Source organism: Haliotis asinina, chromosome 6, assembly GCF_037392515.1.
Source record: "Haliotis asinina isolate JCU_RB_2024 chromosome 6, JCU_Hal_asi_v2, whole genome shotgun sequence".
Classification (NCBI taxonomy): domain Eukaryota; kingdom Metazoa; phylum Mollusca; class Gastropoda; order Lepetellida; family Haliotidae; genus Haliotis; species Haliotis asinina.
This window is the reverse complement of record NC_090285.1, coordinates 51995887-52019966: the sequence shown is the minus strand read 5'-3', so window position 1 is coordinate 52019966 and position 24080 is coordinate 51995887. Positions and strand designations below refer to the sequence as shown.

Here is a 24080-nt window from a genome sequence, read left to right as displayed (position 1 = left end):
GATGGACAGTGTTACTTGAGTGATGTCAGTTGATGATGATTACGGATGTTGTTTTTGGAAGTGTTGATGGACAGTGTTACTTGAGTGATGTCAGTTGATGATGATTACGGATGTTGTTTTTGGAAGTGTTGATGGACAGTGTTACTTGAGTGATGTCAGTTGATGATGATTACGGATGTTGTTTTTGGAAGTGTTGATGGACAGTGTTACTTGAGTGATGTCAGTTGATGATGATTACGGATGTTGTTTTTGGAAGTGTTGATGGACAGTGTTACTTGAGTGATGTCAATTGATGATGATTACGGATGTTGTTTTTGGAAGTGTTGATGGACAGTGTTACTTGAGTGATGTCAGTTGATGATGATTACGGATGTTGTTTTTGGAAGTGTTGATGGACAGTGTTACTTGAGTGATGTCAATTGATGATGATTACGGATGTTGTTTTTGGAAGTGTTGATGGACAGCGTTGTTTCAATGATGTCAGTTGATGATGATTACGGATGTTGTTTTTGGAAGTGTTGATGGACAGTGTTACTTGAGTGATGTCAGTTGATGATGATTACGGATGTTGTTTTTGGAAGTGTTGATGGACAGTGTTGCTTGAGTGATGTCAGTTGATGATGATTACGGATGTTGTTTTTGGAAGTGTTGATGGACAGTGTTACTTGAGTGATGTCAGTTGATGATGATTACGGATGTTGTTTTTGGAAGTGTTGATGGACAGTGTTGCTTGAGTGATGTCAGTTGATGATTACGGATGTTGTTTTTGGAAGTGTTGATGGACAGTGTTACTTGAGTGATGTCAGCTGATGATGATTACAGATGTTGTTTTTGGAAGTGTTGATGGACAGTGTTGCTTGAGTGATGTCAGCTGATGATGATTACGGATGTTGTTTTTGGAAGTGTTGATGGACAATGTTACTTGAGTGATGTCAGTTGATGATGATTACAGATGTTGTTTTTGGAAGTGTTGATGGACAGTGTTACTTGAGTGATGTCAGCTGATGATGATTACAGATGTTGTTTTTGGAAGTGTTGATGGACAGTGTTACTTGAGTGATGTCAGCTGATGATGATTACTGATGTTGTTTTTGGAAGTGTTGATGGACAGTGTTACTTGAGTGATGTCAGCTGATGATGATTAGAGATGTTGTTTTTGGAAGTGTTGATGGACAGTGTTACTTGAGTGATGTCAGTTGATGATGATTACGGATGTTGTTTTTGGAAGTGTTGATGGACAGTGTTTCTTGAGAGATGTCAGTTGATGATGATTACAGATGTTGTTTTTGGAAGTGTTGATGGACAGTGTTACTTGAGTGATGTCAGTTGATGATGATTACGGATGTTGTTTTTGGAAGTGTTGATGGACAGTGTTTCTTGAGAGATGTCAGTTGATGATGATTACAGATGTTGTTTTTGGAAGTGTTGATGGACAGTGTTACTTGAGTGATGTCAGCTGATGATGATTACAGATGTTGTTTTTGGAAGTGTTGATGGACAGTGTTGCTTGAGTGATGTCAGCTGATGATGATTACGGATGTTGTTTTTGGAAGTGTTGATGGACGGTGTTACTTGAGTGATGTCAGTTGATGATGATTACGGATGTTGTTTTTGGAAGTGTTGATGGACAGTGTTGCTTGAGTGATGTCAGTTGATGATTACGGATGTTGTTTTTGGAAGTGTTGATGGACAGTGTTACTTGAGTGATGTCAGCTGATGATGATTACAGATGTTGTTTTTGGAAGTCTTGATGGACAGTGTTGCTTGAGTGATGTCAGCTGATGATGATTACGGATGTTGTTTTTGGACGTGTTGATGGACAATGTTACTTGAGTGATGTCAGTTGATGATGATTACGGATGTTGTTTTTGGAAGTGTTGATGGACAGTGTTACTTGAGTGATGTCAGCTGATGATGATTACAGATGTTGTTTTTGGAAGTGTTGATGGACAGTGTTACTTGAGTGATGTCAGTTGATGATGATTACGGATGTTGTTTTTGGAAGTGTTGATGGACAGTGTTTCTTGAGTGATGTCAGTTGATGATGATTACAGATGTTGTTTTTGGAAGTGTTGATGGACAGTGTTACTTGAGTGATGTCAGCTGATGATGATTACAGATGTTGTTTTTGGAAGTGTTGATGGGCAGTGTTACTTGAGTGATGTCAGCTGATGATGATTACGGATGTTGTTTTTGGAAGTGTTGATGGACGGTGTTACTTGAGTGATGTCAGTTGATGATGATTACGGATGTTGTTTTTGGAAGTGTTGATGGACAGTGTTGCTTGAGTGATGTCAGTTGATGATGATTACGGATGTTGTTTTTGGAAGTGTTGATGGACAGTGTTACTTGAGTGATGTCAATTGATGATGATTACGGATGTTGTTTTTGGAAGTGTTGATGGACAGTGTTACTTGAGTGATGTCAATTGATGATGATTACGGATGTTGTTTTTGGAAGTGTTGATGGACAGTGTTGCTTGAGTGATGTCAGTTGATGATGATTACGGATGTTGTTTTTGGAAGTGTTGATGGACAGTGTTACTTGAGTGATGTCAATTGATGATGATTACGGATGTTGTTTTTGGAAGTGTTGATGGACAGTGTTACTTGAGTGATGTCAATTGATGATGATTACGGATGTTGTTTTTGGAAGTGTTGATGGACAGTGTTGTTTCAGTGATGTCAGTTGATGATGATTACGGATGTTGTTTTTGGAAGTGTTGATGGACAGTGTTACTTGAGTGATGTCAGTTGATGATGATTACGGATGTTGTTTTTGGAAGTGTTGATGGACAGTGTTGCTTGAGTGATGTCAGTTGATGATGATTACGGATGTTGTTTTTGGAAGTGTTGATGGACGGTGTTACTTGAGTGATGTCAGTTGATGATGATTACGGATGTTGTTTTTGGAAGTGTTGATGGACAGTGTTGCTTGAGTGATGTCAGTTGATGATTACGGATGTTGTTTTTGGAAGTGTTGATGGACAGTGTTACTTGAGTGATGTCAGCTGATGATGATTACAGATGTTGTTTTTGGAAGTGTTGATGGACAGTGTTGCTTGAGTGATGTCAGCTGATGATGATTACGGATGTTGTTTTTGGACGTGTTGATGGACAGTGTTACTTGAGTGATGTCAGTTGATGATGATTACGGATGTTGTTTTTGGAAGTGTTGATGGACAGTGTTACTTGAGTGATGTCAGCTGATGATGATTACAGATGTTGTTTTTGGAAGTGTTGATGGACAGTGTTACTTGAGTGATGTCAGTTGATGATGATTACAGATGTTGTTTTTGGAAGTGTTGATGGACAGTGTTACTTGAGTGATGTCAGCTGATGATGATTACGGATGTTGTTTTTGGAAGTGTTGATGGACAGTGTTACTTGAGTGATGTCAGCTGATGATGATTACGGATGTTGTTTTTGGACGTGTTGATGGACAGTGTTACTTGAGTGATGTCAGTTGATGATGATTACGGATGTTGTTTTTGGAAGTGTTGATGGACAGTGTTACTTGAGTGATGTCAGCTGATGATGATTACAGATGTTGTTTTTGGAAGTGTTGATGGACAGTGTTACTTGAGTGATGTCAGTTGATGATGATTACGGATGTTGTTTTTGGAAGTGTTGATGGACAGTGTTGCTTGAGTGATGTCAGTTGATGATGATTACGGATGTTGTTTTTGGAAGTGTTGATGGACAGTGTTACTTGAGTGATGTCAATTGATGATGATTACGGATGTTGTTTTTGGAAGTGTTGATGGACAGTGTTACTTGAGTGATGTCAATTGATGATGATTACGGATGTTGTTTTTGGAAGTGTTGATGGACAGTGTTGCTTGAGTGATGTCAGTTGATGATGATTACGGATGTTGTTTTTGGAAGTGTTGATGGACAGTGTTACTTGAGTGATGTCAATTGATGATGATTACGGATGTTGTTTTTGGAAGTGTTGATGGACAGTGTTACTTGAGTGATGTCAATTGATGATGATTACGGATGTTGTTTTTGGAAGTGTTGATGGACAGTGTTGTTTCAGTGATGTCAGTTGATGATGATTACGGATGTTGTTTTTGGAAGTGTTGATGGACAGTGTTACTTGAGTGATGTCAGTTGATGATGATTACGGATGTTGTTTTTGGAAGTGTTGATGGACAGTGTTGCTTGAGTGATGTCAGTTGATGATGATTACGGATGTTGTTTTTGGAAGTGTTGATGGACGGTGTTACTTGAGTGATGTCAGTTGATGATGATTACGGATGTTGTTTTTGGAAGTGTTGATGGACAGTGTTGCTTGAGTGATGTCAGTTGATGATTACGGATGTTGTTTTTGGAAGTGTTGATGGACAGTGTTACTTGAGTGATGTCAATTGATGATGATTACGGATGTTGTTTTTGGAAGTGTTGATGGACAGTGTTACTTGAGTGATGTCAATTGATGATGATTACGGATGTTGTTTTTGGAAGTGTTGATGGACAGTGTTACTTGAGTGATGTCAATTGATGATGATTACGGATGTTGTTTTTGGAAGTGTTGATGGACAGTGTTGCTTGAGTGATGTCAGTTGATGATGATTACGGATGTTGTTTTTGGAAGTGTTGATGGACAGTGTTACTTGAGTGATGTCAATTGATGATGATTACGGATGTTGTTTTTGGAAGTGTTGATGGACAGTGTTACTTGAGTGATGTCAATTGATGATGATTACGGATGTTGTTTTTGGAAGTGTTGATGGACAGTGTTGTTTCAGTGATGTCAGTTGATGATGATTACGGATGTTGTTTTTGGAAGTGTTGATGGACAGTGTTACTTGAGTGATGTCAGTTGATGATGATTACGGATGTTGTTTTTGGAAGTGTTGATGGACAGTGTTGCTTGAGTGATGTCAGTTGATGATGATTACGGATGTTGTTTTTGGAAGTGTTGATGGACGGTGTTACTTGAGTGATGTCAGTTGATGATGATTACGGATGTTGTTTTTGGAAGTGTTGATGGACAGTGTTGCTTGAGTGATGTCAGTTGATGATTACGGATGTTGTTTTTGGAAGTGTTGATGGACAGTGTTACTTGAGTGATGTCAGCTGATGATGATTACAGATGTTGTTTTTGGAAGTGTTGATGGACAGTGTTGCTTGAGTGATGTCAGCTGATGATGATTACGGATGTTGTTTTTGGACGTGTTGATGGACAGTGTTACTTGAGTGATGTCAGTTGATGATGATTACGGATGTTGTTTTTGGAAGTGTTGATGGACAGTGTTACTTGAGTGATGTCAGCTGATGATGATTACAGATGTTGTTTTTGGAAGTGTTGATGGACAGTGTTACTTGAGTGATGTCAGTTGATGATGATTACAGATGTTGTTTTTGGAAGTGTTGATGGACAGTGTTACTTGAGTGATGTCAGCTGATGATGATTACAGATGTTGTTTTTGGAAGTGTTGATGGGCAGTGTTACTTGAGTGATGTCAGCTGATGATGATTACGGATGTTGTTTTTGGAAGTGTTGATGGACGGTGTTACTTGAGTGATGTCAGTTGATGATGATTACGGATGTTGTTTTTGGAAGTGTTGATGGACAATGTTGCTTGAGTGATGTCAGTTGATGATGATTACGGATGTTGTTTTTGGAAGTGTTGATGGACAGTGTTACTTGAGTGATGTCAATTGATGATGATTACGGATGTTGTTTTTGGAAGTGTTGATGGACAGTGTTGCTTGAGTGATGTCAGTTGATGATGATTACGGATGTTGTTTTTGGAAGTGTTGATGGACAGTGTTACTTGAGTGATGTCAGTTGATGATGATTACGGATGTTGTTTTTGGAAGTGTTGATGGACAGTGTTGTTTCAGTGATGTCAGTTGATGATGATTACAGATGTTGTTTTTGGAAGTGTTGATGGACAGTGTTACTTGAGTGATGTCAGTTGATGATGATTACGGATGTTGTTTTGAGAAGTGTTGATGGACAGTGTTACTTGAGTGATGTCAGTTGATGATGATTACGGATGATGTTTTGAGAAGTGTTGATGGACAGTGTTACTTGAGTGATGTCAGTTGATGATGATTACGGATGTTGTTTTTGGAAGTGTTGATGGACAGTGTTGCTTGAGTGATGTCAGTTGATGATGATTACAGATGTTGCTCTTGGAAGTGTTGATGGACAGTGTTGCTTGAGTGATGTCAGTTGATGATGATTACGGATGTTGTTTTTGGAAGTGTTGATGGACGGTGTTACTTGAGTGATGTCAGCTGATGATGATTACGGATGTTGTTTTTGGAAGTGTTGATGGACAGTGTTACTTGAGTGATGTCAATTGATGATGATTACGGATGTTGTTTTTGGAAGTGTTGATGGACAGTGTTACTTGAGTGATGTCAGCTGATGATGATTACGGATGTTGTTTTTGGAAGTGTTGATGGACAGTGTTACTTGAGTGATGTCAGCTGATGATGATTACGGATGTTGTTTTTGGAAGTGTTGATGGACAGTGTTACTTGAGTGATGTCAATTGATGATGATTACGGATGTTGTTTTTGGAAGTGTTGATGGACAGTGTTACTTGAGTGATGTCAGTTGATGATGATTACGGATGTTGTTTTTGGAAGTGTTGATGGACAGTGTTACTTGAGTGATGTCAATTGATGATGATTACGGATGTTGTTTTTGGAAGTGTTGATGGACAGCGTTGTTTCAATGATGTCAGTTGATGATGATTACGGATGTTGTTTTTGGAAGTGTTGATGGACAGTGTTACTTGAGTGATGTCAGTTGATGATGATTACGGATGTTGTTTTTGGAAGTGTTGATGGACAGTGTTGCTTGAGTGATGTCAGTTGATGATGATTACGGATGTTGTTTTTGGAAGTGTTGATGGACAGTGTTACTTGAGTGATGTCAGTTGATGATGATTACGGATGTTGTTTTTGGAAGTGTTGATGGACAGTGTTGCTTGAGTGATGTCAGTTGATGATTACGGATGTTGTTTTTGGAAGTGTTGATGGACAGTGTTACTTGAGTGATGTCAGCTGATGATGATTACAGATGTTGTTTTTGGAAGTGTTGATGGACAGTGTTGCTTGAGTGATGTCAGCTGATGATGATTACGGATGTTGTTTTTGGAAGTGTTGATGGACAATGTTACTTGAGTGATGTCAGTTGATGATGATTACAGATGTTGTTTTTGGAAGTGTTGATGGACAGTGTTACTTGAGTGATGTCAGCTGATGATGATTACAGATGTTGTTTTTGGAAGTGTTGATGGACAGTGTTACTTGAGTGATGTCAGCTGATGATGATTACAGATGTTGTTTTTGGAAGTGTTGATGGACAGTGTTACTTGAGTGATGTCAGCTGATGATGATTACAGATGTTGTTTTTGGAAGTGTTGATGGACAGTGTTACTTGAGTGATGTCAGTTGATGATGATTACGGATGTTGTTTTTGGAAGTGTTGATGGACAGTGTTTCTTGAGAGATGTCAGTTGATGATGATTACAGATGTTGTTTTTGGAAGTGTTGATGGACAGTGTTACTTGAGTGATGTCAGCTGATGATGATTACAAATGTTGATTTTGGAAGTGTTGATGGACAGTGTTGCTTGAGTGATGTCAGCTGATGATGATTACGGATGTTGTTTTTGGAAGTGTTGATGGACAGTGTTACTTGAGTGATGTCAGTTGATGATGATTACGGATGTTGTTTTTGGAAGTGTTGATGGACAGTGTTACTTGAGTGATGTCAGTTGATGATGATTACGGATGTTGTTTTTGGAAGTGTTGATGGACAGTGTTACTTGAGTGATGTCAATTGATGATGATTACGGATGTTGTTTTTGGAAGTGTTGATGGACAGCGTTGTTTCAATGATGTCAGTTGATGATGATTACGGATGTTGTTTTTGGAAGTGTTGATGGACAGTGTTACTTGAGTGATGTCAGTTGATGATGATTACGGATGTTGTTTTTGGAAGTGTTGATGGACAGTGTTGCTTGAGTGATGTCAGTTGATGATGATTACGGATGTTGTTTTTGGAAGTGTTGATGGACAGTGTTACTTGAGTGATGTCAGTTGATGATGATTACGGATGTTGTTTTTGGAAGTGTTGATGGACAGTGTTGCTTGAGTGATGTCAGTTGATGATTACGGATGTTGTTTTTGGAAGTGTTGATGGACAGTGTTACTTGAGTGATGTCAGCTGATGATGATTACAGATGTTGTTTTTGGAAGTGTTGATGGACAGTGTTGCTTGAGTGATGTCAGCTGATGATGATTACGGATGTTGTTTTTGGAAGTGTTGATGGACAATGTTACTTGAGTGATGTCAGTTGATGATGATTACAGATGTTGTTTTTGGAAGTGTTGATGGACAGTGTTACTTGAGTGATGTCAGCTGATGATGATTACAGATGTTGTTTTTGGAAGTGTTGATGGACAGTGTTACTTGAGTGATGTCAGCTGATGATGATTACTGATGTTGTTTTTGGAAGTGTTGATGGACAGTGTTACTTGAGTGATGTCAGCTGATGATGATTACAGATGTTGTTTTTGGAAGTGTTGATGGACAGTGTTACTTGAGTGATGTCAGTTGATGATGATTACGGATGTTGTTTTTGGAAGTGTTGATGGACAGTGTTTCTTGAGAGATGTCAGTTGATGATGATTACAGATGTTGTTTTTGGAAGTGTTGATGGACAGTGTTACTTGAGTGATGTCAGCTGATGATGATTACAGATGTTGTTTTTGGAAGTGTTGATGGACAGTGTTGCTTGAGTGATGTCAGCTGATGATGATTACGGATGTTGTTTTTGGAAGTGTTGATGGACGGTGTTACTTGAGTGATGTCAGTTGATGATGATTACGGATGTTGTTTTTGGAAGTGTTGATGGACAGTGTTACTTGAGTGATGTCAGTTGATGATGATTACGGATGTTGTTTTTGGAAGTGTTGATGGACAGTGTTACTTGAGTGATGTCAATTGATGATGATTACGGATGTTGTTTTTGGAAGTGTTGATGGACAGTGTTGCTTGAGTGATGTCAGTTGATGATGATTACGGATGTTGTTTTTGGAAGTGTTGATGGACAGTGTTACTTGAGTGATGTCAATTGATGATGATTACGGATGTTGTTTTTGGAAGTGTTGATGGACAGTGTTACTTGAGTGATGTCAGTTGATGATGATTACGGATGTTGTTTTTGGAAGTCTTGATGGACAGTGTTACTTGAGTGATGTCAGTTGATGATGATTACGGATGTTGTTTGTTTTCAACCTGGGACTGATGGACAGAGCAATATGTTGATGGTGTTGATGGATCGTGTTGTTTGAATGATGCCGGTTCATCATTGTGAATGTTGTTTTCATATTGTGACGAGGGACAGGAGTATATGGCTGTTGTCTATTGATAATGTTTACAGTGGTTGTTTTTGCACATTGTTGATTGACAGTATTTTTTAGTTTCATCTACTGATGAGGTTTTGGATGATGGTGTTTCAGGTGATTCATCGAACTCTGGCATCTCAAGTTTGTGGTTTGTTTGTGGAGGTGGAAAAGACCAACTTCGAGCGTCGACTGGCTGACATCCTGCCCCTCATACAACAACAGCTGGAACCTGATAGATACACAGAGGTAGGTTCTACATGAGCAGTGTTTCATCTAGAGCTTGTATTTACGTATTTAGTGCATGTTTTTATTTTCAGAATATATGCAGAATTGAAAATTACTTGTACCCAGTGTATATGTATATAACAGTTATTGCTTATCATTCCCATCTAAGAATATTATTTTTCCTTTTCCTGACTCATCCTTATTATGCTTATTTCCGCAATCTATGTGAAGACAGTGGAATGCTTAACTTGATCATAGTGTTGTAGTGTTTGATAAATTTAATTATCACAATGGCAACATCGAAGAAAGTCTGTAGAATAACAGATTTTTTTGGAAGTTATCAAAGTGAAAATAGACAGGGCGACTGTATAGGTGTTTGGCTCAGAACTTGAAAGGCAGTGAGTGAACTGGCTCAAAAACAGCTATTCCTAGATGCAACACTGCATGAATTTTACACAAGTTCAAAGTCTTTAAACATATGTGTGAAGATCCGGGCTAGAATCTTGAGTAACCATGACTGTCATAAGAGGTGACATACAGGATTCGGTGGTCATGCTCGCTGACTTGGTTGGTCATCGTATCCCAGTTGCATAGATGAGTGCTCATGCTGTTGCTCGCTGTTTCTGATCCAGACTTGATTATGTAGAGATTGCCGCCAAATAGCTTGATTATTGCTGGGTGATGTGTAAAACTGAACTCAATCACTTTGAATGGCATGTGAATGACATGAAGTGAAACAGATGAGAATTAATGGATGTCACCTTCTTTATTATGGTGAACACTCTAGACAATATTTAGAAGTGTTCCTCTTGATAAAGAAGTTGACATCCATAAATTATCATCTGGTGCATCAGTATAGAGAGATGGTTGGGTCTCTTAATGTATTTATTATAAGCGTTGAAAAACATTTATCTTTTAGTAGATATGACCTATGTACTTTTTACAATTTTAGGGTAATATATATGCAAAAAACTATTGCTTATTCAGCCAGTCATGTTATTGACCATATATTAATAAACAGTCAGTTGAGATGTGAACATTATTTCATGTTTGTAAGAGTCCTTTTGCTTGAGGCAGCATGCCTGATCTTGATGGTGGCACTCTGTAACAAACTGTACATGCATTACAGTTTGTGAAAATTATGGTCACTTCTTTCTTCTCTGGGGGTGGTGGGGTAGCCTAATGGTTGAAGCATCTTCTTATCATGCTGAAGACCCAGGTTCGATTCCTCACAAAATAGTCACATGGGTACAGTGTGTGAAGCCCATTTCTGGTGTCCCCTGCTGTGATATTGATGGAATAGTGCTAAAAGTGGCTTTAAACCATATTTAATCCCTCTTTCTTCTCTGATAGGTTAATTTTTTTTTGAAGAAGTCACTTCATATAAACCTGGGAAATATTTGGGATAGAGTTGTGGTTTTTATTAATTCAAATGTGATTAGGTATTCTGGTTGGGTAATTTGGCTGTGCAGTTGCATACAATGATGCTCAGGATATCAGTCATATCAGTCTAGACCACATTTCTTGGATATTTGTGAATGTGGTTTTAAACAACAGTCAATAGCAAAATTGAAATGGAAAGCACACAATGTTACATGTCGACTGTTATCATAGAGAGAGATTTAATGTATCTTCCACAGAAAGAAGGTGATCGGGAGTTCGAGCTGGACCACTGTCTTTACAGCCTCCTCGTCAACATCTCCAAAATCCTCAACAACTGTCGTCTCATCCGCAACAAGAAATACACAGACGACATGAACAATATATGGGGTAAGTAAGTTGTTGTCAAGTAAGTTGTCCTTCCGTGTCTTATGAATAGTTCTTTAAATGCCTGAAACTTAGTCATAGTGAATCATCACGGTACACCCTACTGCAATAAAGTAACTTGTACATGTACAGCTAGTGTATATGCAAGTGTTCTGTTTCAGAGCATGTCCAGCATCACTTGCTGTACCCCCACGCTTGGTGCCGATTGACCGCTTGCCAGCTGTTTGGTCAGCTTTTCTCCGCATGGCCGCTAGATGATGTCAAGAGCCAGTTGGAGAGTGGTCAATCAAAGGACTACCTGCTCACTGACACCAGACAGAAGGTGAGACTTGGAGGCTCATGCTGCTTCTTCAACCATTACCTTTATGCTCAGAAAATGCCTCAGAATATTCTTATGCAGAGAACTGATTGTCACAAATATTTATCATTTGGATAATGGGGAGGATATGTTGATACACCCTGTATGTTGTACATAGAGACCAGTGAGGATTGCATGGTCATAGAACCCTTACTGTTTGTGTGGTGTATCATACATGGAGCATATTGAGGTATGTATAATGTATGTAGAGGCTGTTGTGATCTTGCTGGGATATTGTGGTATCGGACAAATACAGGTGCATCCTCAAGGTTGTGAACAGCCCAAACAGTGGGTGAAATTATATCAGTCACTGGATTGTCTAGTCCAGACTGGGTAATTTGTCACTCTCCATGTGTGGAATATTGGTGGAGTATGGTTTTGTAAAGGAAGGACACACCATTACTTGGTATGTCAGTCAGTTATGGCATCTTACATGGGAAATCATAAGTATACTGTGACAGACTGTCACCCTGTCCTCATTGTCAGACAGCGATCAAAGGTGCGTTGCAAGTCGAAAATCACTGACAGTAAGCAGATGAGTCACTTATTCTGGACTTGAAGCGTTTCTCACTCTTCAAAAAATGGCAGAGAGATTACTGTTTGCTTGTCTGGCCCAAATGAAGAACGTATTAGAAGAGTCTCGATGGCGAGTGATGAATTTATGATTGTTGATGACTACATTGGAACTGTGGAGGAAACTGAGGATGATGGGGTGTTAGCTGTCTTCGCCAATTAACTGGTTAAACAATTCTGGTTCAGCTGTCAAATTCAAATTTCCCTAAACTGCCATTTTGGTTCGACGACAAAGTGACCTCATCCGCGTTGATTGCTGCAATTGCAAGTGCCTGAAAGTTAGCACGCTGTTGTCAGGCAAATTGCTCTACATCGCTTGCAAGCGATTAGTTGTTTGCAACACACCCCATATGTTGGAGATTAGTAGTGTGTATGATTTAGTTTTATGCCAATTTTAGGGGAAATGGGCAAACATATTTCACCCATGCACTGAATTGACCTTTGCACGAGTAAATGCTTTAACCACTTCACTACCTCACCGTACCGAAAAATGATAGTTGTCACAATCAGTGCTGTTTATGAGAATATTCCTGGCCATTTACTGAGATCTAAAGTTGGTTGGGTGGTTGTTTAATGCGGCACTCAGCAGTATACCAGCTATATGGTGTAAGTCTGTAAATAGTACACATCTTTAGTGAACAATCCAGTGATCAACAGCATGAGCATCAATCTATTCAAATGGACACATGTAACAAGCATGAGATGCTGAAGAACAATTTTAACCTGGTTCTAAATGTAAAGTTGGGATATTACTGATTGTATAGACCATGATGTTAAAATTATGTTTGGTATGATCCAGCAAGTTAGAGCTACAGTGGCTCAACAGTGTTTATTGGAATGTTGTTTCAGCTCAGGGGCCTCACTCAGTCTTTCATCACTCAGCTGCAGTCTGAACATCTCACTGAAGATCTCATTAACCAGGTACGTGTTTACTTCAAGAAGAAATAAAGTAAATCTCTGCTTTTGTACCTGTAATAGATAATAATCTGTTTACTTTGTCCTTGTTAATCAAACCATCCATGCCGGCCATGAATCAAGTAGAAAGATAGTCAGTCTTGTTGGCTTGGCCCATTGTATATACTTCTATGATCTCAGTAGATACTTGATAGTGATTGGTCAAACAAGGCCATTGAGAGGTATATAATTATGTAACATACCTCTGATTTTCCATGATTTTCCAACACAGTATGTATTTTTTAAAAATCTGATTAACAACATGATTATGGTAGGATGGAGATAAACTGTGTTGGAAAATGAGACTGAGTGAGTTAGTGAGTTGAGTTTTACGCCGCACTCAGCAATATTCCAGCTATATGGCGGCAGTCTGTAAATAATTGAGTCTGGACCAGACAATCCTGTGATCAACAGCATGCACATCAATCGGCACAATTGGGAAGCAATAACTTGTCAACCAAGTCAGTGAGTCTGTCCACCCAATCTGGTTAGTTGACTGTTAAGAAAATCAGAGGTATATAACGAGGGTATAATAATGTTTTATTAAACCTAACGCTATGTTTTTGCTTTTAAATCATATTATACAACCTGAACCAGAATTAGTGCTTTTTATATCAGTCATTACTCTTGGTACAAGTTGATTGCATGTATTTATTATCTGTTGCCATAAACAATAAACTATGTCTATAACAAACAGGGCTTCAAAAATCCCATTGCCTGATGCCCAGGACAAGTCAATTTTCAAATAATGGTATCTTAATTGTCCGTGAGCTACTAGATAATGTCTGCTTTCAGTTTCAAACTGCAAATAAACTTGGATTTCATCTCATGTCTGCTCAAAATGTAGCTATGAAATTTCACACTGATAATAAAGTGGAGTTATTTTTTGCTTCATGGAGTCATTATTTGCTTTTTGTCACTTCTCAATAAATAGTCCACTAAACATTAACATCAAATACCATGTTGATTTATTCTCTCATAATGACATTATCATCATTACGTCATAAAATTCAGGGCAAGTGGAAAATTAGTCAGGAAACTGACTCCCCCTGTAGCAAGTGGCTTTTGAAAATATTTTTGAAACCCTGAACAAACACTCTTACAAACTGGTGAATACGACAAACAATTTTTTGTCCTTGCTGTTTCTTATTATATTAGTTGAAATGGTCTAAATTTTCATAACCATATTTTAATGTAGCTGGAATATTGCAATGAGGCTCAATGCAGCAAAGAAACAAAACAACATTCACTCAGGATGAAATGTTTCTATGGCACATGCTGTTCTGACTGAATGAAAGATATGCAGCCTATGTGAAACACAATGAGGTCTTAAGCACAAAGTTAGCAAAAATATTACGCCTGAAATAATCAAGTATTTTGTTGTGCCCTGACTACAGATCGTGAAGAACATGCTGTATATTGGGAAAATCATCAAACTCCTGCCTTCCCCTGAGGAAGACCTAGCGGGCCTGGAGGAAGACCCTGAGGAATCTGCTGGGCCCATCAAGGTCAAACAAGGGCTGTCAGTCAAGTGGATTGTCAAGCGTATGGTGCGGGAAGCTCACCATGAGGCTATTAACAATACCAAAGTCACTTTGAAGGTGAGTGTCAAGAATGACTTCTTTTTTTCCCAATTTTGTGTGACAAAACTGATGATTAAATGTTGCTCATGAGGTTTCCGTCATAAGTTTGGGATTACATTAATGCACAGCAAACCTTTTTCCATAGTTGCATCTGAAAGTTGTTCATTGGACTATATCTCTATACCCAACTATGTGTATTTATGAAGATTTTATTTTTGTGTTTAGGCAGTAGTCTGAGTGTTTCTTATACAACCAAGAAAGATAAAAAATGTAAGAGGCTGGTTCTTGAATGGATAAAAGCTTCAAACTAAAAGTGCTTTATGGTTCAACTTCTTTATCATACAAGGTCACAACATTTCGAGACAGATTCTAGTCTCTTCTTCAGGTGAAGTGAAGTGATGATTAAATGTTGCTCATGAGGTTCACTTCACCTGAAGAAGAGACTAGAATCTGTCTCGAAACGTTGTGACCTTGTATGACAAAGAAGTTGAACCATAATGCAATTTTAGTTTGATTCCTCCAACTTCTAAATGTCTTTGAAAGAACTGGATAAAAGCTTCACAGATGTTTCATGAGATGATAACCCAGAAGTACAAAGCTATACATTGAGGCATCCTAATGTTACTAAACAAGCAAGGCTAGATTTCATCCTGGTGTCTAAGAATTTATATTCATTTATCTGTCAGTCCTCTATAAATGTTAGATACAGACCTGACCATTTGCTGATTGACATTAAATTGAAATTCTCAGAAAATGACGATCATAAACGTTCATATTGGAAATTCAACGATTCACTATTAAGGGATTCTAAATATTTGTTACCTGTTAAGGAAACCATTTGTGATGTTGTTGGACAATACGCTCCTTAACTGGATCATGATAGTGATATTCATGAGGTCAGCTTGGGTGAAATTGGTTTTTATGCCTCCGCCATATGTGACTGAGAGCATAAAGGTTACCCTCCATGTCCAGCCATCCGTCCATCTGTATGAAACAGGGAATGTACTCTATCCGATTCTCAAAAAAATGCTTTGTGGAATTCAATGAACTTATACATCGGCTTTCTTGGGACTCTATATGTGTGCATCTCATATTTTATTTTTACGTTTTATTGGTTTTTGTTGTAAGTTAAGAGATATTTGAACAGAGGTATATTTTGCTGAATTTCTCTATGACAGTGTAATAGGGGACAAAGAAGGGGTGTACATTATCCCCTTCTTCTCAAAAACTACTTCATGGAATTCAGTGAACTTATATATTGGCTTTCTTGGGACTCTAAAGGTGTGCATGTCATATTTTGATTTTGTATTTTATTGCTTTGTTTTTGTAAGTTTAGAGATGTTTGAATTTAGGTACATTTTGCTGAACTTCTCTATGATGGTAGTGTAATAGGGGATGAAGAGGGGGTGTATGTTATCCCCTTCTTAAAAACTACTTTATGGAACTCATTTCAATTACACATGTGCTTTATAGGGACTCTAAAGGGGTGCATCTCATATTTTGGTTTTGTATTTTTTTATTTTTCCAATTTATTGTCGTTTGAACTTCCCTAAATTTTGTTAACTTTCCCTGTCAATATAGTGTTATAGGGGACAACCACTTTATGAAATCATTTAGATTACACATGTGCTTAGCAAGGACTCTAAAGGTGTGCTTCTCATATTTTGATTCTGTATTTTATTTATTTTTCCAGTTTTAATTCCCTTTGAACTTACTTAAATTTTGTTGAATTTCTCTCTGAATATAGTGTTATAGGGTATGAAGTCTATCCACTTCTCCACAAAAGTTGCTCAACAGAATTGATTGAGCTTCTATATGTTTCAATGGGACTCTATAGATGTGCATCTCATATTGAACTGGTTTTGTAGAAATAATCACCAGAACACACTTGTGTTGGGAATCCTTCCTACAGCAGAAGGGTATCCATATCCAGGGACACAATTTTGACCTAATCTGTTAATGATCAACTGTTTTTAGAAACTCTTCAAATGGAAATAATAAGGGTGTGTCTAAGATGGGGCTAGAAGATATGTCTGTTCTTGAGAGTACAGGTGATATAGTTCTTGAAGTAAATGTCGTCTTATGAAAGATTTCACTCTTCCAAAGAACATGGCTTAAAAAAAAATTGTAACCTTGAAGAACTGTTTTCAGAGGTGGATTTGTATAGACTCAATAAAGAAGAATCCAGTTCAATAGCTTATTTGGAACTTCTAAAATGTCTGAAGAAAGCCAAGAATAATAAAAGTTCAGATGGGTTCACATATGAGTTTTATAATTTTTTTTCCAAAGATTTATCTCCTTTCTTGTTAAGGTCTTTAAATTATAGCTTTGCTAATGGTTACCTGTCAGTTACTCAGAAACAAGTAATCATTACCTGTATTCCAAAAGGAGATAAGTGTTTTTTGAAAACCCTGTGACTAATTACACTTCTCAACATTGCCTATAAACCTCTTTATCTGTTATTACTGAGAGATTCAAGCATGCTTTCCCTATACTGGTCAGCCCTGATCAAACAGGATTCATGTCTAACATTTATATTGGTGATAACATAAGATTGATATAAGATTTGATGTATTATATAGAATCTAATGATATTCCTTATATGTTATTTTTAGTAGGTTTTGTTTCTGCCTCCTGGTCATTTATCAATGTCATTATTATATTTTGGATTTGGAGAGGACATTATCAAATGGTTCAATATTCTTTATAATGATTCCAGATCTTGTTTGATTATAATTGGTTCATTGTCTCCTTGGTTTGCTGTTAAACAAGGTTGTAAACAAGGCGATCCTCTTTCATCATATATCCCAGAGCGAGCTGAATTCGACGTTCTGGTGATTTCAACGATTGCATTGCTAGCGCTATATTGAGGAAGTATGTGCGCGATCGGAGTGCACAAACAGTTTCATCGGTTGGGTGAATGCCCAGTTCCTGTCGTGAGACGTTTTATTGAAATCACGAAATTAAGTTATGTAAAGAGCAAATAAACAACAATATTATTTACCCTCAATCATTAATACCACTTCAGATGCAAAAGCAATTGCCCGTATAAAAAAAAATAGCGAGCAAAATTCAACAAGATCAGTCGTCTGCAAGTGACAGGTTATATATGTAACAGGAAGCCACATGATCAAAACACTCTCTCGCAGTGCAGAGGGAAAAGTATGGCTCACTGTCGAAAACTATGTACAAAAATACCCGGATGTGACAAGCGACTGCAGTTTCGCCGATACGATGTTGTAAACGCTATTTTAGTTGGAAACACATGATACTTTTTTGTGAAATAGATGAATATACTTTTATCACTCAAGGTTAGCAAAATCAAAACTTAAAATGATATTAAAGATAAAAATTATGTTTTTGTCTTATACCATTGAAAACCCTAACACTGGGATATCTTCATTATTTGTTTGGATATCCATGCTGGTCTTGTAAGAAAGAATAATGATATTGAATGAATTACTGTTAATGAGGAGGACTATCTGTTGATGCAATATGCAGATGATACAGAGTTTATTCTAGATGGCTCTCGGAAATCATTTGAAGCTGCAATGTTGACACTTTGAAGCTTTTAGCTGATACTTCAGGTCTTAAGATTAGCCATGATATAAGCCTCAGGTAATACGTATGGATGGGGTAAGAAGGAATAGTTCAATCAGATAATTATTCTTTTCATCCACTTGTTGATAATTATATGAATCTCAAATAATTATTTTTAATATTCTTTCTAGCTGTAACATTTAATTCTGTCAAAAATTTTACACCTAGGAGCTTGAAATATTCTGGATTCCACTGTAGCAAGGTAAGTATCTCAGGCCCACCTATGTAATTGAAGGTAGAATTGCTATTATAAAATCACTGCTGATTTCAAAATTTAATTATCTCTTTCTTACTTTCCCAAAGCCGACAGGGAAGTTCCTGCATGAATCAAACAAAGAATTTCTTTTTTCCTCGAGAGTGGTAAAATGAAATGGTCAGAAGAGTAGTTGCTTGTAAGCCTGTTAAAGTGGGTGGATTTGGTATGGTAGAAGCTCTTTATGTTTGTTCTCTTGGATGAGAAAGTTGTTGGATATTGGCTGCGAATCCAAATGGAAATGTTTGTCCTATGCCTCCTCATGGGTGAAGGAGGAAGTAAAACTTATCAATTATGTAAAAAGCAAAACTCTCCACATTTATCAAAAGGATGTCTTATATGATAAACTAGATAAGTGTCTGAGTGAGTTTAGGTTTACACTGCTTTTAGCAATATCCCAGCAATATCACGTCTGAGGACACCAGACATGGGTTTTACACACTGTACCCATGTAGGATATTGAACTCGGGTCTTTGGAGTGATGGGAATACCCTTTAACCATTAGGCTACCCCACCGACCTGAAACTAGTTAGAAGTATGTTTCACTGATGACTGTCTCTGATGTCGTGTTGCAGAGAGAGGGGATCTTCAAATGGTTGGCGGCAGTGTGTCTGGAGCAGGACAAATCATCACTGCACGACATCCTGAAGATCGTCATGCCGGCTCTACACAGGGAGATGACCACACAGGCCAATGCAGGTTAGTTGGAAAGTGTTCTTGGTTTCAGTCAGTGGGTGAGTAAGGTTTAACACTGCTTTTAGCAGTATTTAGCAATATCATGGAGCGGGACACTAGAAATGGGCTTCACATATCGTACCCATGTAGGGAATTGAACACAGGCCTTTGGTGTGATGAACGAACACTTTAACCAGTAGACTATGCCACTACTACTTCATGTAGTAAGCAACTCACCACTGGGAGCAACATTGGCTGGGGACACTCCTTGGATTGGTGGATATGTTTGTCCAGGCACTGATAATGATGGTTATATACCAGGCACCAGGCACCAGGCACTGTAAATGATGGTTGTATACCAGGCACCAGGCACTGATAATGGTGGTTATATATGAGGCACCAGACACTGATAATGATGGTTATATACCAGGCACCAGGCACTGATAATGATGGTTATATACCAAGCACCAGGTACTGATAATGATGGTTATATATGAGGCACCTGACACTGATAACTATGGTTATATACCAGGCACCAGGCACTGATAATGATGGTTATATACCAAGCACCAGGTACTGATAATGATGGTTATATATCAGGCTCCTGGCACTGATAACTATGGTTATATACCAGGCACCAGGTGTGGATAATGATGGTTATAGACCTGGCTTCAGGCACTGATAATGATGGTTATATATGAGGCACCTGACACTGATAACTATGGTTATATACCAGGCACCAGGCACTGATAATGATGGTTATATACCAAGCACCAGGTACTGATAATGATGGTTATATATGAGGCACCTGGCACTGATAACGATGGTTATATATGAGGCACCTGGCTCTGATAATGATGGTTATAGATTTGGCTTCAGGCACTGATAATGATGGTTATATACCTGCTCCATGCACTGATAACTATGGTTATATACCTGGCACATGGCATTGGTAATGATAGTTATATACCAAGGCACCAGGCACTGATGATGGTGGTAATATACAAGCCTCCAGGCATTGATAATGGTGGTTATTTATATCGGGCACCAGGCACTGATAATGATGGTTATATATCAGGCACCAGCCACAGATAATGATGGTTATATACCTGTTCCATGCACTGATAATGGTGGTTATATACCTGGCACATGGCACTGGTAATGATAGTTACATACCAAGGCACCAGGCACTGATGATGGTGGTAATATACAAGCCTCCAGGCATTGATAATGGTGGTTATTTATATCAGGCACCAGGCACTGATAATGATGGTTATATATCAGGCACCAGCCACTGATAATGATGGTTATATACCTGCTCCATGCACTGATAATGGTGGTTATATACCTGGCACATGGGGGTGAGTGAGTGAGTTTAGTTTTACGTCGCACTTAGCAATATTCCAGCCATATGGCGACGGTCTGTAAATAATCGAGTCTGGACCAGACAATCCAGTGATCAACAACATGAGCATCGATCTGCGCAATGGGGAACCGATGACATGTGTCAACCAAGTCAGCTAGTCTGACCACCCGATCCCGTTAGTCGCCTCTTACGACAAGCATAGTCACCTTTTATGGCAAGCATGGGTTGCTGAAGGCCTATTCTACCCCGGGACCTTCACGGGTCTCCTGGCACATGGCATTGGTAATGATAGTTATATACCAAGGCACCAGGCACTGATGATGGTGGTAATATACAAGCCTCCAGGCATTGATAATGGTGGTTATTTATATCAGGCACCAGGCACTGATAATGATGGTTATATATCAGGCACCAGCCACTGATAATGATGGTTATATACCTGCTCCATGCACTGATGATGGTGGTTATATACCTGGCACATGGCATTGGTAATGATAGTTATATACCAAGCCTCCAGGCATTGATAATGGTGGTTATTTATATCAGGCACCAGGCACTGATAATGATGGTTATATATCAGGCACCAGCCACTGATAATGATGGTCATATACCTGGCTCCATGCACTGATAATGATGTTTATATGGTGGGTAACTCTGCCTGAATATATTATCATTTATAGACCAGTCAACATTCACCGATCATGATCATATACAGGGCAAAAGTCACTGAGAGTCATGACTATATATGCGACTACAGTCACTGAAAATAATGATAATATATCAGGTTCTTGTCATTTACAATTGTCATTTTTATATATCAAGCAACAGTCACTGATAATGATGCTTATTATACACTAGACTCCAGCCTGAAGACTCTTGCTCAGGAGGTGATGGATCTGCTGAAGAAGCTGGTGGGAGTGGAGGTCTTCTCCCAGGTGTACGCCACAGTGCAGCAGACTAGAGCTGAAAAGCGGGCAGGGAAGAAGCGCAGGAGGGCAGTTGAGGTGCGATATCCTTTGAACAATAGGCTAAAATATCTCATAATCCTCTGAACACATTTGTTGGAAAAGTGGTGATGGGATGTATAAATCTTTCTGTTAGTCTGTGTTGTTTCAGATTTAAATTCAATTAAAAATGATAACGGACATTTACAAAGTGCTTGTATCCACACACTTGTGCTTGCACAAAGTGCTGAAAATTTTTACCTAATTAACCCAAGGTGCCTGTGAGGTATTTGTAACTTAATTGTGTCATGGCTTATCCCTTAAGGCACCCATTTGCTGCTGGGCGAACAAAGGCAATTCTTAACAAACTCACTTGCCCAGGGTAATGCTGCACGTGTCAAATGTGGAGGGATACTGCTAATTGAGATACTGCTAATGGAGAGGCATTTAGGTGGGACCTGATATGATAGCTGTGGTTGTACAGGCATATCTCTCTCTTGTGGGCAGTCAGAGAGAGAGTCTTGAAAGTTTACTGATTCAGCTCCTTGCTAGTTACACACTGTTACTATCAGCATTTATAGTGATTGCATGGACATGGATTAACTAAGCTGGAAAAACATGCATGGATTTTTTCAAAAATCATCTAACAGGGTCAATAACAAGTGTCTCAAGGTAGACCTTGGTCATCATTTGAAATTAGGCTGATGTGTGTTATTTGTTCAGGTGACTAGTCGCTTTCCTGTAACCTGTCATCAGATTGATTGAACGTCTTGTCTATGTAAAGTGACTCAACAGGACCTGTGTCCTGTTAGTGAGGATGTCTACTTAATGAACCTGGAGAATTATACAGAACCTGATAAACGTGTCCCCTTACCTGATTTGTCAAATGAAGCAGAATCTACTTAAGGACTCTTAAGGACTGGAATTGAGATGTCATGCTTGCTTGGGGTGTTTTGTGGTAGTTCCTCAGCATGCATTTGCTTCCCCTTGTCTTGTATACACTCTCTTGCATGCTTACTCAATCACTCAGATCGTGACCTGTGAAGGTCCTGCTATAGAATAGGCCTTCAGCAAGCCATGCTTGCCATAAAAGGTGACTATGCTTGTCATAAGAGGCAACTAATGGGATGGGGTGGTCAGGCTCACTGGCATGTCATCATATCCCAGTTGCACTGATCGATGCTCATGCTATTTATCACTGGATTGTCTAGTCCAGACTTGATTATTTACAGATCGCCACCTCATAGTTGGAATATTGCTGAATGTGGCATTAACAACAAATCAACCAAACCAACTAACTTGTAATCTGTATGTATGTGCTTTCTCGCACTATAAGTTACCTGATCTGCCTATCCGTGTGTTCACTCACACTCTATGTATCCTGACTGGCCTATCAATGTGTTCACTCTATACATTTCCTGATCAACCTAACCATGTGTTCTCTCGCACTTTATGTGTCCTGAACAACCTAACCTTGTGTTCACTCTATATGTGTCCTGATCAGCCTATTCATGTGTTCACTCTACATGTGTCCTGATCAATCTATCCATGTGTTCCCCACTTTATATGTGTCCTGATCAGCCTATCCATGTGTTCACTCTACATGTGTCCTGATCAATCTATCCATGTGTTCCCCCACTCTACATGTGTCCTGATCAATCTATCCATGTGTTCCCCCACTTTTTATGTGTCCTGATCAGCCTATCCATGTGTTCACTCTACATGTGTCCTGATCAATCTATCCATGTGTTCCCCACTTTATATGTGTCCTGATCAGCCTATCCATGTGTTCACTCTACATGTGTCCTGATCAATCTATCCATGTGTTCCCCCACTCTACATGTGTCCTGATCAATCTATCCATGTGTTCCCCCACTCTATATGTGTCCTGATCAACCTATCCATGTGTTCACAGGCTGTGTCAAAACCTGAGGTTGCTGCTAGGAGGAAGATAAGGAAATATGAAGTGAGGAAAGAATCCAGAAAGAGAAAGGTTCAAATGATGAAAACTGGGAAAAATCCCAAGAAGTTAAAACTGAGGAAAATGGCAATTCTTGAGGACTAAATAAGAGTGTACTTACTGTTTTGTAAGGGGAGCAACCCCAGGTGTATAATGTGTACATAAAAACCAATGACATTGTACAGACAATAAATCCTACAATATTTCTCTTCCGAGTTTTGTGAATTTTGACGAAGGCTGCTGAGACAGTACTGTCTACCTAGAGAACTTGTAATGTACCTGTAATATATAGAGGATACTAAACGACCTTCTGTGTAATACCATTTTTATTAAACGAGTTAATGATTTGGTATCAAACGAGCGAAAGCAAGTTTGATACTAAATCTTTAACGAGTTTAATGAAAATGGTATTTCACAGAAGTGAGTTTAGTATTCTGTTT

General features: G+C 38.7%; 1 protein-coding gene across 1 annotated transcript in view; it reads left to right on the top strand.

Moving 5' to 3' along the window:
- Positions 1-23849, top strand: part of LOC137286355 (small subunit processome component 20 homolog) — a 94614-nt gene extending 70765 nt beyond the window's left edge. The window contains exons 57-64 of the mRNA XM_067818163.1: positions 9497-9628; positions 11248-11377; positions 11536-11696; positions 13155-13226; positions 14657-14860; positions 19271-19394; positions 21595-21740; positions 23596-23849. Coding sequence (XP_067674264.1) covers positions 9497-9628; positions 11248-11377; positions 11536-11696; positions 13155-13226; positions 14657-14860; positions 19271-19394; positions 21595-21740; positions 23596-23745 — 1119 coding nt within the window. The 3' untranslated portion in view covers positions 23746-23849. The remainder of the gene's footprint in view (positions 1-9496; positions 9629-11247; positions 11378-11535; positions 11697-13154; positions 13227-14656; positions 14861-19270; positions 19395-21594; positions 21741-23595) is intronic.
- Positions 23850-24080: the final 231 nt, after the last annotated feature.